Source organism: Antechinus flavipes, chromosome 1, assembly GCF_016432865.1.
Source record: "Antechinus flavipes isolate AdamAnt ecotype Samford, QLD, Australia chromosome 1, AdamAnt_v2, whole genome shotgun sequence".
NCBI classification, from domain to species: domain Eukaryota; kingdom Metazoa; phylum Chordata; class Mammalia; order Dasyuromorphia; family Dasyuridae; genus Antechinus; species Antechinus flavipes.
In genome coordinates, this window is record NC_067398.1 from 726,378,568 (window position 1) to 726,394,928 (window position 16,361).

Below are 16,361 nucleotides of genomic sequence, written 5' to 3' on the forward strand. Positions count from 1 at the left end.
CTTGGCCCTTAAAGTCTGGTAAACAGTAAGGGCATACTCTATGCTTGTGGGCTGAAGGAGTCTGGAGAATATGGGGGGCCCGAATGTCTGAGAGGTCCTCACAGCCCCAGGGAGGAGCTACCCCAGGTAGCCTTGGAGGGGTCCCTGGAGGGACAGGCGGAGCTGGCTGCCCTCCCCCGCAGGCCCCCACAGTGGGCTTCCCTAAGATCCCTGGAGAATAAGCCATTTCGGCCAGATTTGAGAAGGGGATTTGCCAAGGCCCCCCTCCAAGTCCCCGCCCCCATTCCTGGGTGAGCTTAGTGAGTCAGGGGCTTCTGGGCAGCTACTAGAAGTCCCAAATCCTCCAGGAAAAGGCATAGGGTCATGGGGGGGTCCCCCCCGCCCCCCGCAACGTTTATTAAGCGCCAGCTGTGTGCCTGCATGTGCTAAGTGTTTCACAGGGTCTCGGTCCGGCCGGGGGAGTGCTTCCCACAGTGGCCCCGGGGAGAGCTCCCCACCGGCTAGACTGAGGCAGACACATGCGAAGTTCCTTACGGGAATCCCACAGGGAAGTGGGCGGGGGCAAGTCTGAGGTCTTCCTGCGGGGGAGGGGGCTCCGGCGCTTGGCTCGGGCCATTTTAGGCCCTTCGAGGGGCCCGGCTCCGACCCAGGTGAGCCCGATTCCACCCGGCCTGGGAAGTGCGGGGGAGCTGCGGCTGGTGCTCGGGGCTGAAGATGGCGGGGAGGGGGTGGCAGGGGAGCAGGCGCCCCCTCCTGACTGGGGGCGGGGCTTCCCGTCAGATAGGAGGCGAAGTCTCTGCGGGGGGCGCCGGGCAGCAGCCACGCCGGACTGGTGAGCGCGCTCTCCCGGCCGGGGCCTGAGGGGCCCGAGGGGGAGGGAGGAGAGCGCCCCAGCGCGGGAGGCAGCCGCGGGCGCCGGAGGGGGAGCCGTTCCCGGGTGGTGGGAGGGGCGAGGAGGCAGCGCTTCCCCGTGGGGCGGAGCTCCTCGGCCGGGGGCGGGGTTTGGATGGCGGGAAAGGGCCGGAGCGTGGGTGGCAGGATTCGGAGGGGCCCAGCCCCCCGGGGCAGCCCGGACTCAGGACGTGTCGCTGCTGGAGGCCTCCCGGGAAAGGGGCGGCGGCCCGAGCCCTCGCTGGGACCCGGCTCAGTCCGGGAGAGGTGGCGACGGGGCCGCCGGGGCGTCTGGCGGGGCAGGCTTGGGGACGGGGCCGCCGGGGCGTCCGGGGGGGCAGGCTTGGGGACGGGGCCGCCGGGGCGTCCGGGGGGGCAGGCTTGGGGACGGGGCCGCCGGGGCGTCCGGCGGGGCAGGCTTGGGGACGGGGCCGCCGGGGCGTCTGGCGGGGCAGGCTTGGGGACGCCCCCCGAAGAGCTCCAGGCAGGAGAAGCCTTTGTCCAAGCCCGTTTCTGTCCCTTCCGTGGGGCCCCTCCTGGGCGACGGCTTCCGGTCCGTCTCTCCCCGGCCTGAGGAGCCTGCTCCCGTTGTGGCACGGGGGCCCTTGGCCCGGAAGCCCCTCCTCCTCGCCTGCTCGGGCCTGCTCCGGGAGGGCCCACGAGCTCTGGAACTCTGGGGGCTCCAGTGGGGCCCCCTTGTGGGCTGCCCCGCAGCACCTGCCGCTTTCCTCCCCACCTGGAAATTTGTCACGGCAAAGAACCCAAGCTTGGGCCTCCCTGCCCCCAAGGGTTCATGGCCCTTTCTCTAGAAAGGGGCCCATTTTCTGCTACTGCCCCTCCTGTTCTCCCCCTCCGAACCCTCTTTCCCTGTGGCCATCACTTCTCAGAAGCACCAGGGGGCGTTTGCTTTAATAGAGATCAGTGGTTTTTATTGAGTGGCTCATTACAAACAAAATATATTTATGTATAAAATTTCTCTGCATGTAAAATATCCCTTTCCTGTGGTCGGAGGAAGCAAAACCGGGGCGAGCAGCAAACGGCCGGGGCAGAGGCAGCTCCAACAAGGCCCGAGGGCTCCAGGGTCGCCCACCCGCAGGCTTCCAGATCTCTCCAGGCCCCCAGCTCTGGAGGGCAGGACAAAGGCACCCCCGTGGGCAGCTTGCTCCAGGCCCCGGCCACCATTTCCCTGGCAGGACTCCCAGCCTCCACCTGGCCGGCTCCGAGCTCGTCTCCCTCAGCCCACCTCGATCAGCTGTCTCCTGTTCTGTCCCCGTACCCACGAGGGGGGTGCCCTGCCCAGCCTGAGGAACCCTCCTGCGGCCCACCGCCCTGCTCGCGGCTGGGGAGAGGCTCCCCCTTTGTCCCACTGACCAGCATTGAGACCTCCAACAGGGAGATCGCCGCTCGGCTGGCCCGGGACCAGGAAGAGCGAACCCGTGGGCCCAGTGGTGTCTGGGGGCCGAGAAGCGACCGCCTGGATGCTCTGGAGCTTCAGCCTTGCCTGGCCCCCCATGCCCACATTCCCTGATGGGCAGCTGCTGCCCGCAGCCCAGGCTGTGGTGGTGGAGGCCCAGCACCCCCCGAGCTGTGCCCCTGGTCCCCGGGAGCTACCATGTTGGGATGCCATGGCGGGGGACAGCAGCCTCACTGGCTTCTTGGCCACATCCTGGCAACAAAGGCCTCTGCAGCTCGGCAAGGACCCAGGCGAGGAAAAAGGCAGATGCCCTGGGGGCGCGACTGAGGGGGGCCGGGGGCACAACTCCCTGAAGGGGCCCGTCAGAGCTCGGCTTTCCCGTCTGCATCAGCAACCCGAGTCCCCTCTGGGCAAGGAGGCCCCGAAGCCGCCAGCGGGAGGGAAAGGCTGCCCGTCTCTATCTCCTACAGAGGTTTGTCAGGCCCTCCAAGGGGCCCTAGCCGGGGACACCGGAGGAGCGGGGGCCACTGCAGCAGTGGGGAAACCTGGGGCAGCGGTCTCCCCTCTCCCTTCTCCATTTGCTGGTTTGGGCGGCCGGGTGGCCTCTGTCTCAAGACTTCCAGTGTGTGTACTGGGGAGGGGGAAGGGCAGCCTCTCCTGGAGGCGGCCCCAAGACCAGGCACGGTGGAGCGGGGGTCCCGAGGACCTCCTCCCTGATGGAAACAAGGCAAAGACGGCAGAACGTGGCCGTCCCCACCAAAGGCTGGGGGCCGGGCCCTCCTCTCCTGACAGAACCCGCCCACGTGCCGCGCCAGGTGGCCAGGATGATGCCCCGCCTGCTTGGGCTTCTCCCCCAGTACCCAACGGACTGGGGGAGAGGAGGGCGGAGGGCCGGGCTGGCCACTGAGGTCGGCTGGGGGTGCAGGCGCGAAGCTCCCCGTCCACCTGGCGTCTGAGGGCGCAGCAGCAGCCGGGAGGGGGCGGCCGGGCCCGAGGTCAGCTGTCGGAGTACACAAAGAGGATGTCCTCGTCCGTACCGTAACTGGTCCTGGCTTCCTCAAAGTTGGTCACGCTGGTGCTGCACATGCCTGCGGGAGAAAGCCCGGGGCTCTGCCGGCTGTCCAGCCCCCCCCCCCCCCGCCCGCCCCCCTCCTCGGAGGTACCGGCCCCCCCCCCCACCCACCCCCCTCCTCGGAGGCACCGGCCACCCCCCCCCCCCGCCTGCCCCCCCCCTCGGAGGCACCGGCCACCCCCCCCCCCCCCCCCCCCGCCTGCCCCCCCCCTCGGAGGCACCGGCCACCCCCCCCCCCCGCCCGCCCCCCTCCCTCCGCCCATCACCCCGCGGGAACCACTCACGGTCTGCGTAGGCCGGGTTGTTGTAGAAGATGCTCTCGGAGGCCCGGTTGTAGCCGCACAGCACGATGAAGTGGCCCTGGTAGTCGGGGCCCCTGCAGAAGCACTTCTGGCCGATGGGGAGGAAGCAGCAGTACTTGACGGGGCTGGAGCACAGGTCACACAGGAGCAGGACCGCGTTGACCAGGACGATGGCCACGTGTCCCTGGGCCAGGTGCTCCTGGATGTCCCGGACGGTCACCGTGCTGGGGGAGGGGAAGGGAGCCTGAGCCCTGGGATCCCGGCTTCTCACCTCCCTCCCCGACCCAGTGTCTGGGAAGGAGGCAGCAGGAGCGGGGGGTCGCGGGCCCTCTCGGGCTGGGACTGTCCCGGGCCTGTGCGTCCGCTCGGTTTGCCTGACTGCCCTTTTCTGTCGGATGAGGGTAACTGGGCTGTGGGGGGCTGAAAGGGGAAGCTGATCCATCCTGCCAGCCCCCTGCTCCACGCTGGGACAGCTCTCGGGTTCTGATCTCTGGGGCCAAGCCTTTCCACTTGACAGCTGGCAGCACTTACGCCCTTGCTCTTCCAAGCTAAATATCAAGTTTCCACAAATGCCCCACGATGCCCAGGGTTCCCAAGTGCAGGGATTCCTCCCCAGTTAATGTTCTCTGACCTTTGGACTGAACACATGCCCACGACCTCCCTCTGAGTCACAATCTAAGCTTGTGGCCCGATCTCAGACTCTAAATGGGGCGATGCCCTTGGATGAGCCACTGCCACTTCCTTCAAAAACCTTTCCTGGGACTGCTCCCTTTCCTCTCCTGGGAGTCACCCTGGACTCGCTCTGTCTCTTACCCCCAGATTCACCTCCTGCCCACGGCCTGTCCGTCTCTCCTCTGCTCCGACCTCTGACCCGTCTCACCTCTGGTCCATCTCACGAGCCACATCTCTCCAATATGGTCCCTCGTGGCACAGAACCATACCACTTCATGCCTTCACTACTGCAGTAATTGCTGCGGGAACCAGGTGTCTGTCCGCCCACCTGTCTCTCCACTCCGAGTTAACCTCTATTCAGCCACGAAAATGATATTCTTCAAGTGCAGGACTGATCCCATAACCTCCTTATTCCCCAAACTCTAATGGTTCTCTCTGGTCCCAGAATCAAAGACAATCACTGGCTTTCTGATCCATTTCACCTCTCCTCCACCTTTGCCCCCTCTGCCCCTTTATCCTCTCCCCCCTTCCCTTCTCCAGTCTTCTTACATCTTATTCCCTTCCCTCAGCCCATGTACCCTGCGATCGAGACCCTGGCCACCTTGGGTCTCCTCATACAAGCCCTCCAGTCCAGCTTGGGGCATTTTCTATGGAGATGCCCCATTCTTGTGATCCTTTCTTTTCATTGTGGTTTCCCGGCTTCCTTCGAATCTGAGCTAAAATTTCATCTTTTAAAAGATGTCCGCCCTCATCCCTCCTAAGGACAGGGCCTTTCCTTACTACGGGTGACCCCAACCTGTCCAGCCTGTTCCTTGTATATACACAATTATTTGCACGTCATCTCCCCCGATGCACAGCGACGTCCTCGAGGGTATCCCCAGTCCTTAGCCCTTAGCTGACACTTAGCACTCAGTGCCCGGCACGGTGGGTGCCCTTTGGCCGATGCCCCCTCCTTGCCAAGGCCAACTTTTCTTTGTGATGGCCTATAGACCATCTCCTAGCTTCTCCGTTTCATCTTCAATCTCTCTGAATCTAATGGCTCCTAGCCCTGCTGCCTACAAACATGGCCACGTCCAGCCTCCATCCTTACAAAGTCTTCCTTGTGTCCTACCGTGCATCTCCTTATTAAAGCTGTACTTTTCCTCCCCCTGCAGCCAAGATCCTAGAAAAGTCTTGCCACTCTCACTGCTCCCTCCACGGTGGCCTCCGGGTCTTTTCTCCACAATCATTCTCCTGGCCCTCTGAACGTGCCCATCAACATCTCCTGGATCCTCTCTAGGTCTTCCTCACTCAGCTTTCTCCCGGTTTTCTTTCCTGTCTGGCAGTTCCTCAGTTCTTTTAATGGATCTTCATCTAGATTTCACCCAACCATGGGTATCACCACGAGAGCATCACCCTTCTGTCCCCTAAGGTTTCCTCCAGGATCCCTTTCTCTCCGCCTACACCAGCAGTTCCCAAAGTATGGACCCTTTCAGAGGGCTACAAGGTCAAATGAGTTTTTATAATACTATTAAAGCCATTTGTTTCTAATGATAAATATCAAAATGTATAATCAAGAGAAACAAAAGTTCTTTGAAAGGGGGATCCTCAATAAGGTTTACATACATATATGTGTAGTTTTTTCCTACGTAACGTAATAACAAACATAAACACACCCCGAGACCCAAACATTTAAGCCGCACTGCCCTAAGACTCACTTGCTGAGCTCTTGAGCTCCCATCTTTCCACAAATGGGCTACGAGTCTTTTTCCTGGCTGGCTTTCCCATGGCGTTACAAGATCTGCATGTCTATGATGGAATCTGTGACCTTCCTCTCCACACCATCTATGCTATTATCTGCCCCAAGCCCGCCCTCACTAACAGCCACCCAGCCCTCACCCCTCTCAACCAACTCCCGAGGCTCCCGTGGTCTCTTTCCTCTGTTCAGCCCGGCCCTGAGAGAGCTTTCCAGTCTCCCTGGACATCACAATTACCCCTTCCACATCATGGGGTTAGGGGCGTGGTGCCCCTGTGAGCTGGCACTTTTTTGGCCATCCCTTCAAACCGGGGACATCTCGATGATCATAGTTCCAAGAAACATAAGGTATTGACATCATAGAATAACGTGTATGTTTTATGCATCGCTGAGTTCTAAACTTTTTCTGTATTTGGTGGCTTCTGCAAAACTCCCCCAAACTCTTATTTCATTTCTCATTCTGACCCGTGACATATCAAAACTCCCAACAGGGAGCCGAGACACGCAAGAGCTAAGCGCACTGCCTGTTCCACGCTCCCTCTCACAATCTGTTGTCTGCTTGCCCAGCTCTTGAACAGCCTCCCTAGGCAGCGTGAAGGTCACTGGGTTCTTGCGGGGAGGCAGGCCCCATAACGACCTCTCCGACTCCCTTGGGTTACCTCGCTGTCTCCCTGGCTAGCGTGGAGGAAAAGGGGGGCCCTCGCAAGGAGGGCTGGGTGTACTTGCAGCCCCAGCTCCTGGAACAGTGCCTGGGATACGGTAAATGGCTAATAAAAGCTCATCACGAGGCAAAGGAAGATGCAGAAGCTCCAGAAGAGAAAGAGATGCGTGCAGGGCACGGAGCAGGCTCTTTCCCGGGAACAATCCCGGCCGGCAATCTGCACACATATAACCACTGGGTGCCGGGGAAGGTGACGGCCATACGTGACTCCCGGCCCATGACCTACGTGCTGCCCTCCCGGGCTTCAAACAGAATTGTGCGGGAGACCGGAGACTAGATTTGGGGAGGGGGCATCGGAGAGGCCTCTATTCCGGAGCACTGAGGGTCATCTCTAACCGATAAATGGACAGTGAAAGAATCTGGCCCATCGAACCACATAAAGAAATGCTCTAAATCGCCACTAATTAGGGAGATGCAAACTAGCCAGCTCCGAGCTTCCTCTCCCCGCCCCCTTGGATCCGAGGGAGGGGCTCTGGGAGACCAGCCCTTTCCCCAAAGGAGAAAGCAATCCGAACGACGCCCTAGAGTCTCCCCGGAGACCACAGGCCCAGAAACAGCCGCTCTTCCCGTGGTAGCAAAGACCTGGGCACTGAGGGGAGGCCCATCCGCTGGGGACGGCCTGGAAGCGGACCCCTCTCGAAGCCCCGGCCGCACCCGGACAGGGAAAAAGGGGGGCGGGCTCACCACTTCTCCACCAGCACCTTGCAGGACGCGGCCCGTGCGAACAGCTGGTTCACCCGGCTCTCCTCGGCGTCAAAGTGTCTCCTGTAGAAGGACTGCACGACAGGGCGCCTCCTTAGGAGCCCCCGGGAGGGGCGGACTGCAGCCCCCCTTCCCCAGACCCCCGGGAGGAAGGGGCTGCAGCGCCCTCAGGCCCCGGCCGCCCCATCCCCCCGCCCAGGCTGCAGTGCTCCAGGCTCCGCCCACCTGGTTCCGGTAGCCCTTGTCCACGCCCAGTGTCCGCGTGCAGAAGCGGTGGCGGGCCCCGAAGTGGCGCATCAGGTAGGCCAGGTCGATAGTCCAGATGCTCCGGGTGAGCTGCAGCTCCTGCAGCGCCTGCTCAAACGCCGCATCGTCCTCCAGGAGCTTCAAGTACCTGGGACGGGGGGAGGGCGCGGATGAATCATCCGCCAATCACCGAGCTTGGGAGATGGGGCGGCCGGGGGGGAACCGGCCCCGCGGGCCACCGGCCAATCACCGAACTCAGAGGGAGGGCCCGAGTGGGGCACCGGCCAATCATCGAGTTCGGGGGCGTCGCAGCAAAAAAATCAATTCCAGCGCCGGGGATGGGTGGGGGGCAGCCGTCAGCGGCCAATCCCGGCGCTCAGGGTGGGGCGTCAGCGGCCAATCCCTGCGCCCGGGGGGTCGTCACTGGCCCGGGCCCCTCCTCACCTGAGCACCATCCGGGAGCAGGCCAGCCCGCAGTCCCAGTGGTACAGCTGCTGCACGATGGGTACCTTCAGTTGCACGAAGTCGCCTGGGACGAGAACTAGCATCGGAAGAGGTCGGGGAGGGGGAGCGCCCACCCGGAGGGCCCTGGAGGTCCCGCCCCTCCCATTCAAAAGGGTTGGCTCCACCCTGGGATCCCGAGCCGGAGGCCCCGAGTTCAAATTCCACTCCCCGCCCTGGCCCAGTCCTGGGGCTCCTCCCGGTCTCCTTAAGAGTTCCGGGCTGGGCATCCAGGAGAGCTAGCCTCGGTCAGAGCTGGCTAGAGCCCCACAAATGGGCTTCCATGGCTGGGTCTTGGCTCCCCGGCTGCTCACTCCATACCATCCCCCTGCCCGTGCCTCAGTCTCCCCGGCTGCCCTCACCGGGCTCGGCCCCGGCTCCCTCGGCCTCTTCCCTCATGCCGCCTGCGGGCGGACGGGCCGGACTCGGGCTGTGGAGACGCCTCGGCCATGGCCCCGGCCCGATCCGCTCCTGCCCGGGCCTCGGCCCCGCTTGGGCTCCTGAGCCCCCTCTCCGGCTTCTCCGCCGCTACTGCCGCTCCCGGGAGGACGCGATATCGCACACGGCGCATGCGCGAGCGCAGGCGTAGCGCGCCGCCGCCGCCGCGTACGCACGACTCAGCGGCACGCCCAGGTCCCGCCTCTCCTCCGTTCCTCCCTCCCCTTTCTCGCGCACGCGCCTCAGGCCCCGGCCGCCCCATCCCCCCGCCCAGGCTGCAGTGCTCCAGGCTCCGCCCACCTGGTTCCGGTAGCCCTTGTCCACGCCCAGTGTCCGCGTGCAGAAGCGGTGGCGGGCCCCGAAGTGGCGCATCAGGTAGGCCAGGTCGATAGTCCAGATGCTCCGGGTGAGCTGCAGCTCCTGCAGCGCCTGCTCAAACGCCGCATCGTCCTCCAGGAGCTTCAAGTACCTGGGACGGGGGGAGGGCGCGGATGAATCATCCGCCAATCACCGAGCTTGGGAGATGGGGCGGCCGGGGGGGAACCGGCCCCGCGGGCCACCGGCCAATCACCGAACTCAGAGGGAGGGCCCGAGTGGGGCACCGGCCAATCATCGAGTTCGGGGGCGTCGCAGCAAAAAAATCAATTCCAGCGCCGGGGATGGGTGGGGGGCAGCCGTCAGCGGCCAATCCCGGCGCTCAGGGTGGGGCGTCAGCGGCCAATCCCTGCGCCCGGGGGGTCGTCACTGGCCCGGGCCCCTCCTCACCTGAGCACCATCCGGGAGCAGGCCAGCCCGCAGTCCCAGTGGTACAGCTGCTGCACGATGGGTACCTTCAGTTGCACGAAGTCGCCTGGGACGAGAACTAGCATCGGAAGAGGTCGGGGAGGGGGAGCGCCCACCCGGAGGGCCCTGGAGGTCCCGCCCCTCCCATTCAAAAGGGTTGGCTCCACCCTGGGATCCCGAGCCGGAGGCCCCGAGTTCAAATTCCACTCCCCGCCCTGGCCCAGTCCTGGGGCTCCTCCCGGTCTCCTTAAGAGTTCCGGGCTGGGCATCCAGGAGAGCTAGCCTCGGTCAGAGCTGGCTAGAGCCCCACAAATGGGCTTCCATGGCTGGGTCTTGGCTCCCCGGCTGCTCACTCCATACCATCCCCCTGCCCGTGCCTCAGTCTCCCCGGCTGCCCTCACCGGGCTCGGCCCCGGCTCCCTCGGCCTCTTCCCTCATGCCGCCTGCGGGCGGACGGGCCGGGGCTCGGGCTGTGGAGACGCCTCGGCCATGGCCCCGGCCCGATCCGCTCCTGCCCGGGCCTCGGCCCCGCTTGGGCTCCTGAGCCCCTCTCCGGCTTCTCCGCCGCTACTGCCGCTCCCGGGAGGACGCGATATCGCATACGGCGCATGCGCGAGCGCAGGCGTAGCGCGCCGCCGCCGCCGCGTACGCACGACTCAGCGGCACGCCCAGGTCCCGCCTCTCCTCCGTTCCTCCCTCCCCTTTCTCGCGCACGCGCCTCAGGCCCCGCCCCTGAAATCCCGTTGTTTCTTCCTCCGTCCCCACTGGGCTGCTTTGGGGCGGAGAGCTTCCCGGAAGTATCTGCCTCTCTTCCGGGCCCGGTGCATACTGGGAGCGCGAGGCCCGCCATTCAGTTGCCGCTACTCGTCGCACGTTCGCGCCGCCGGAACCGGAGCCGGGGCCGGGACTGCAGGTGAGGCCGGGGCCGAGGGGGCCGCGCGGCCCGCGGGGAGGATGGGCACCGGGGGGGGGCGGGGAGGGGAGGCGGAGGAGAACAGCGCGAGGATGAGAGGGCCTGGCTCGGCGTTCAAGGCCATGCTTCCCGCCCCGCGCTGGGGCCGGGCCGGGCCTCCCTTGACCCGTGCGCGCCCCTTAGGAGAACCCCGGAGTCGGGGTCGGGGGGCGGGTCTGCCTGCTTGGGAGTCCCCTCCGGGCCTGGTCTGCGCCCTGCATCCCCCGCTCTCCGCGCAGTGCTCGCCGCGCAGCAGGCGCTTCATCCCGACCCGCGCCCGTGTCTGTGCCCGGGCTCCCCGGCAGGGGGCGGGCCTCCTCTCCGCCCTGCGGGGGCTGCTGGGACCGCCTCCCTTCCCCGGGGGGTCCCCCCGGCTGGGGTCGCTAACGGGCCTTGGGCCCTTGCGTCCGCAGCTTTTTTCTCCCAGAATGTCGATCGGGGTCCCCATCAAGGTCCTGCATGAGGCGGAGGGACACATCGTCACATGCGAGACCAACACCGGCGAGGTGTACCGGGGCAAGCTGATCGAGGCCGAGGACAACATGAACTGCCAGGTACGGGCTTCGGGCACGGGGGCTGTGCCCCGCGGGGGGTCCTTCCCTGGCGGGGGGTCCTCCATAACCCTGGGGGGCTTCGGGCACGGGGGGGGGGGGCTGTGCCCTGCAGGGGGTCCTCCATAACCCGGGGGGCTTCGGGCACGGGGGCTGTGCCCCTCAGGGGGTCCTCCATAACCTGGGGGGCTTCGGGCATGGGGGCTGTGCCCCTCAGGGGGTCCTCCATAATCCTGGGGGGCTTCGGGCATGGGGGCTGTGCCCCGCAGGGGGTCCTCCATAACCCTGGGGGGCTTCGGGCACGGGGGGGGGGCTGTGCCCCGCAGGGGGTCCTCCATAACCCTGGGGGGCTTCGGGCACGGGGGCTGTGCCCCGCGGGGGGTCCTCCATAACCTGGGGGGCTTCGGGCATGGAGGCTGTGCCCCTCAGGGGGTCCTCCATAACCCTGGGGGGCTTCGGGCACGGGGGCTGTGCCCCACAGGGGGTCCTCCATAATCCTGGGGGGCTTCGGGCATGGAGGCTGTGTCCCGCAGGGGGTCCTCCATAACCCTGGGGGGCTTCGGGCACGGGGGCTGTGCCCCGCGGGGGGTCCTCCATAATCCTGGGGGGCTTAGGGCACGGGGGCTGTGCCCCGCAGGGGGTCCTCATAACCCTGGGGGGCTTCGGGCACGGGGGGGGGGCTGTGCCCCGCAGGGGGTCCTCCATAACCCTGGGGGGCTTCGGGCACGGGGGCTGTGCCCCGCGGGGGTCCTCCATAACCCTGGGGGGCTTCGGGCATGGAGGCTGTGCCCCTCAGGGGGTCCTCCATAACCCTGGGGGGCTTCGGGCACGGGGGCTGTGCCCCACAGGGGGTCCTCCATAATTCTGGGGGGCTTCGGGCATGGAGGCTGTGTCCCGCAGGGGGTCCTCCATAACCCTGGGGGGCTTCGGGCACGGGGGCTGTGCCCCGCGGGGGGTCCTCCATAATCCTGGGGGGCTTCAGGCATGGGGGCTGTGCCCCGCGGGGGGTCCTCCATAACCCTGGGGGGCTTCGGGCACGGGGGAGGGGCTGTGCCCCGCAGGGGGTCCTCCATAACCTGGGGGGCTTAGGGCACGGGGGCTGTGCCCCGCAGGGGGTCCTCCATAATCCTGGGGGGCTTCGGGCACGGGGGAGGGGCTGTGCCCCGCAAGGGGTCCTCCATAATCCTGGGGGGCTTCGGGCACGGGGGAGGGGCTGTGCCCCGCAGGGGGTCCTCCATAACCCTGGGGGGCTTCGGGCACGGGGGCTGTGCCCCTCAGGGGGTCCTCCATAATCCTGGGGGGCTTCGGGCACGGGGGCTGTGCCCCTCAGGGGGTCCTCCATAATTCTGGGGGGCTTCGGGCACGGGGGCTGTGCCCCGCAGGGGGTCCTCCATAATTCTGGGGGGCTTCGGGCACGGGGGCTGTGCCCCGCGGGGGGTCTCCCATAACCCTGGGGGGCTTCGGGCACGGGGGCTGTGCCCCGCGGGGGGTCCTCCATAACCCTGGGGGGCTTCGGGCACGGGGGCTGTGCCCCGCAGGGGGTCCTCCCCTGGCTGGGCTTCTCTTCCTGCCCTTGGCCCAGGGACTCTTGCTTTCTCTGCAAATGACCGGGTTGGGGGATGAGGTTGAACCCCCCCCCCAAACCTATAGGGGGCCAGGGCCCCAGGCAGCCGAGTTGCAGAGGAGCTCCGGCCTGGGGTCGGCAGGGGACGGTGCCTCCCTCTGTACCAGGGAGGAACAGTAGGACCTGGGGGGCGGCAAGGCCTTGGTGACCCTCGGGGACCACGGGCCGTCCCACGTCCAGGTTGTGAAGCCCCCGAGGGCAGGAGCTCTTTGGAGTCTCGCCCGGAGCGGGTGCCCTCCCTGCCCGATGCCCGCGCTCTGAGGCCAGGTCCGGCAGGAAGGTGGGGAGGAGGGAGGGAAGGGAGAGGGAAGAGCAGGGGAGCCAGGGACCTTGGGGCCAGGCCCGGGAGGAGCGGGTCAGGAAGATCTCGGGGCCAGGCTCTGTGTAGAAGGGCAGCTGCTGCCCTGCCCCGGGGGCGCCCACGGTCTCGGGCACCAGGTAAGTGGCTCTGTGCCGAGGGGCCCGGAAGGGAAGGCGCTGGCGGCGGGGGGCGGAGGCTTTCTGCTGGGGTTCGGACCTCGGGCTTTGACTCCAGGAGGTGGGGAGGAGGGAGCGGGCGGAAGCCCTGGAGAAAGCCGGCGAGTTCGGAGCTGTGGACTTGGGAAATGGAGGGTGGCCCTCGAGGGGCGGAGAGCCAAGGGGAAAGGGCTTCCAGGGCAGCCGGCGCTCGTATTTGAATCTGGAGGCCGCGGGAGCCACTGGAGCTTGTTGAGGGTCAGACCTTGATGGCTGGGAGCACAGACTGGGGGAGGGCGAGGAGCCTGCAGCCGGGCAGACCACTCACCTCCCTTCTCCCCGGGGTGGGGGCGAGGAGACGGCCGTGTCAGGGGGGCGGGGGTGGGGAGCACCCTCCTTAGCCATGGGGGGGTCGGCTGGCCCCACGGCATTCGTTCAGTGGGGGTGTGGCAGGGGTGGGGGGGCACCTGGCAGCTCCAGGATTCCTGGGGCTTTCTGGGGGGGCCCCTCTGGTCTGCAGCCGATCCCGCTCGGTGACTGCTCAGCATCCGCGTTAGCTCCACGCGGGTGATTCTCTGATGCGCTGCTTCTTCCCTAAGTCTCTGGGACTCGAGGCCCACGTCCCAGCCACCTTTTGTTCATTTCCAGTTAGATCTCGTGCCTCGAGCGTGCCCCGAATCGGGCCCGACGTCCTTCCGTCCCCAAATCCTCCCCCATCACTCTCCTCGCAGGCTCCCGGCCTGGGGCTCTTCGGCTCCTCCGTCCCCTTCGCTGTTGGGGCAGGTCGGTTTTTATCTTTGTCCCCTCTCTCCAATGTGCTCCCCCCCTCCCGCGGCTTGGACACGTGCGCCAAAGTCATCTCCACAAAGCACAGGTGACTCGTCGCCCCTGCGCTCGGACGGATGTCGTTGGGACTTGGTGACCTTTCTGTTCTGGCCTTTCTCTCGCCCCATTTAACCTGACTCCCTCTTGCACCCCGTGGTCCGGCCAAACTCTTCTTGCCGCCGTCACAGAGGACGCTCCGGCTCCCGTCACTGTGCCTTTGACCTTGCCGCGCTTTGCGTCTGTCTCGCCGAGTCCGCGGTCGGCCCGTTTCCCGTGACCGTAGCCCCGATCGGGGAGAGGTCCCGGGGCCGGCACCCTGACTGCCAACGGTTCCCCTTGCAGATGTCCAACATCACAGTCACATACAGAGATGGACGAGTCGCCCAGCTGGAGCAGGTTTACATCCGGGGGAGCAAGATCCGCTTCCTGATCTTGCCGGACATGCTGAAGAACGCCCCGATGCTGAAGAGCATGAAAAACAAAAACCAGGGCTCTGGAGCCGGCCGGGGGAAAGCCGCCATTCTGAAGGCCCAGGGTGCGTAGCCGGCAGCCTGCCCGGGGGTGGCCCCCCCGGGGGAAGCTTCTGGGCCCCAGAGGGGAGGGAGGGGTGTGCATGTACACATATACACAAATACATGTCATGTGTATTTACATTTGCACAGACATGCACACACGGGGACATGCACACCTGTGCATTACACATGTATGTGCATGCACACATGTATGCATAGATATGTCACACGTGTTTATATATACAGCTACACATATATACCGAGACATGCACTTGTGTGTATTCGTACGCAGATAGGCATGTACATGTATGCCCAGATATACATATGCACGTGTGTTTACACGTGCAGCTATGCAGGTGTATACAGGTGTGTGTATGTGCATGCATGTAAACACACACATACTTATACGCAGACATGCACTTATACGTATGTGCATGTAGGTGTACACACATACATCAGTGTGCTTACATGCAATACGCAAACCCATGAATGTATGTGTATGCACACAGATACACATACATGCACTACATACACAGATGTGTATTTATGCATAGCAACAGTATATGTATGTGCATGTATAGCTACAGATGCACATACTTACGCACATAGATATAGACACACATATGTGCATTACGTATACACATACATATACTTGTGTGCAGATATGCACGTATGTGTGCAGACAGATGTACACATGTACAGAGATACACACATGCATATATACACAGACATGCACATGCATTCCTACGCACAGATACAGACACACACAGATATACGCGCACTGACATACGTAGATACAGATGTATAGTGACAGGTATGCACATGCCTGTGCATACAAACACGTAGATGTGTACACACAGGTGCTTACACGTATGCGTGCACGGAACACATATATGCGCGCACATATTCACATAATAGACACGCACAGATATGCATGTGCGTATATGCACCTAGGCAGATGCACACATACACGCACACAGATACACGTGCATGTATACAAAGACACAAGACATACCTGCACACGTTTGTGTGATTATGCACACATACACAGGAACAGTTATACATACATGTATATGTGCACAGATACGCACCTGTGTGTGCAGACACCTGTTGACGTACATGCACACGTATGTATACACGGACACACATTGGCACACACGGACACAGACACGTGCGTGCTTACGTTCACTTGCACATACACTCACACACGCGCTCTCACGCAGCGCCCCCCACCCCCGCGCTCGCCCTCGCAGCCGGCCGGCTCACTCGGGTCTCTCTCCCCCTTCTAGTGGCTGCCAGAGGAAGAGGACGCGGAATGGGCCGGGGCAATATTTTCCAGAAACGAAGATAATCTCATCTGAGCAACAGAACTCTGTACTTGTCGGATTTTAGGGCTTGGAGCTTAGTCGTCTGGTGTGTCGGCTCCTCTTTTAGGTGAGGAAGGGGCAGGAGCTCACCAGCCAAATAAAGGTGTTTTGGAGTACTTGGGCCTGTGTGGCCGCTGTCCGCGGCCGGGGCTGCCCTTTCCTTGGGGGGCTGCTGGGAGGCCCCACGGGGCTGGCTGCCACGGGCCCCCTCGGCCGCCGGGGATCCGGGCGCGCTCCGCAGCTGGGCCTCGGAGGAAGCTGGACGTGGAGAAAAGCCTCTGGGGGGTGGAGGTGGGCCGCGGGCTGAGGGGCTTGTATCGGGTGCCAGTGGAGGTTCCGTGGGGCACCTTCCGGGCAGAGGCTTCGGGAAAATCATTTAGGCAACTGTTGAAATGGATAAACGGGGGAGGAGAGGGGAGGCTGGAAGCGCGGAGGCCGGATCTGAGGCTGGGCCGGGGAGAGCGGAGGAGGGTCTGACCTTGGGGGCAGGAGGTGTGACGAGGCCGCCTGTAGGGTCAAAGGGCAGAAACGTCCTCCCAGCACTTGCTACTTCTGAGCTTCCCCAGGCGGTTCCTCCACCGTTCCCGGCTCCCAGAA

The 16,361-nt window shown here is 64.2% G+C and overlaps 2 protein-coding genes across 5 annotated transcripts; one reads left to right on the forward strand and one right to left on the reverse strand.

The window, feature by feature from the left end:
- Positions 1-1,793: 1,793 nt before the first annotated feature.
- GUCD1 (guanylyl cyclase domain containing 1) lies at positions 1,794-10,168 on the reverse strand. 4 transcript variants are annotated; one of them, XM_051973407.1, is made up of 6 exons: positions 9,879-10,168; positions 8,200-8,284; positions 7,735-7,903; positions 7,492-7,583; positions 3,662-3,903; positions 1,794-3,393 (listed from the first exon to the last, which is right to left on the reverse strand). In XM_051973407.1, exons 1-6 carry the CDS (start codon positions 9,913-9,915, stop codon positions 3,302-3,304), a joined length of 717 nt encoding a protein of 238 aa, XP_051829367.1. In that variant the 5' UTR covers positions 9,916-10,168; the 3' UTR covers positions 1,794-3,301. The 4 variants fall into 4 exon arrangements, with proteins under 4 accessions (XP_051829367.1, XP_051829370.1, XP_051829369.1 ...); XM_051973410.1 differs by lacking the exon at positions 8,200-8,284 and adding an exon at positions 9,460-9,544; XM_051973409.1 differs by lacking the exons at positions 7,735-7,903; positions 8,200-8,284 and adding exons at positions 8,995-9,163; positions 9,460-9,544.
- A 120-nt stretch (positions 10,169-10,288) lies between these two features.
- Positions 10,289-15,880, forward strand: SNRPD3 (small nuclear ribonucleoprotein D3 polypeptide). Its single transcript, XM_051973411.1, has 4 exons — positions 10,289-10,390; positions 10,843-10,983; positions 14,228-14,420; positions 15,687-15,880. The coding sequence occupies exons 2-4, from the start codon at positions 10,858-10,860 to the stop codon at positions 15,746-15,748; spliced, it is 381 nt and encodes a 126-aa protein (XP_051829371.1). The 5' UTR covers positions 10,289-10,390; positions 10,843-10,857; the 3' UTR covers positions 15,749-15,880.
- Positions 15,881-16,361: the final 481 nt, after the last annotated feature.

Bases quoted from the DNA above. Each gene is read 5' to 3' on its own strand.
- SNRPD3 (XM_051973411.1), top strand. From the start codon at position 10,858: ATGTCGATCGGGGTCCCCATCAAGGTCCTGCATGAGGCGGAGGGACAC. The intron at 10,984-14,227 runs GTACGGGCTTCG...TTCCCCTTGCAG, and splicing joins AGGACAACATGAACTGCCAG to ATGTCCAACATCACAGTCAC. The intron at 14,421-15,686 runs GTGCGTAGCCGG...TCCCCCTTCTAG, and splicing joins CGCCATTCTGAAGGCCCAGG to TGGCTGCCAGAGGAAGAGGA.
- GUCD1 (XM_051973407.1), bottom strand. From the start codon at position 9,915: ATGAGGGAAGAGGCCGAGGGAGCCGGGGCCGAGCCCG. The intron at 8,285-9,878 runs GTGAGGGCAGCC...TTCTCGTCCCAG, and splicing joins GGGAGCCGGGGCCGAGCCCG to GCGACTTCGTGCAACTGAAG. The intron at 7,904-8,199 runs GTGAGGAGGGGC...CCCCCGTCCCAG, and splicing joins TGCTCCCGGATGGTGCTCAG to GTACTTGAAGCTCCTGGAGG.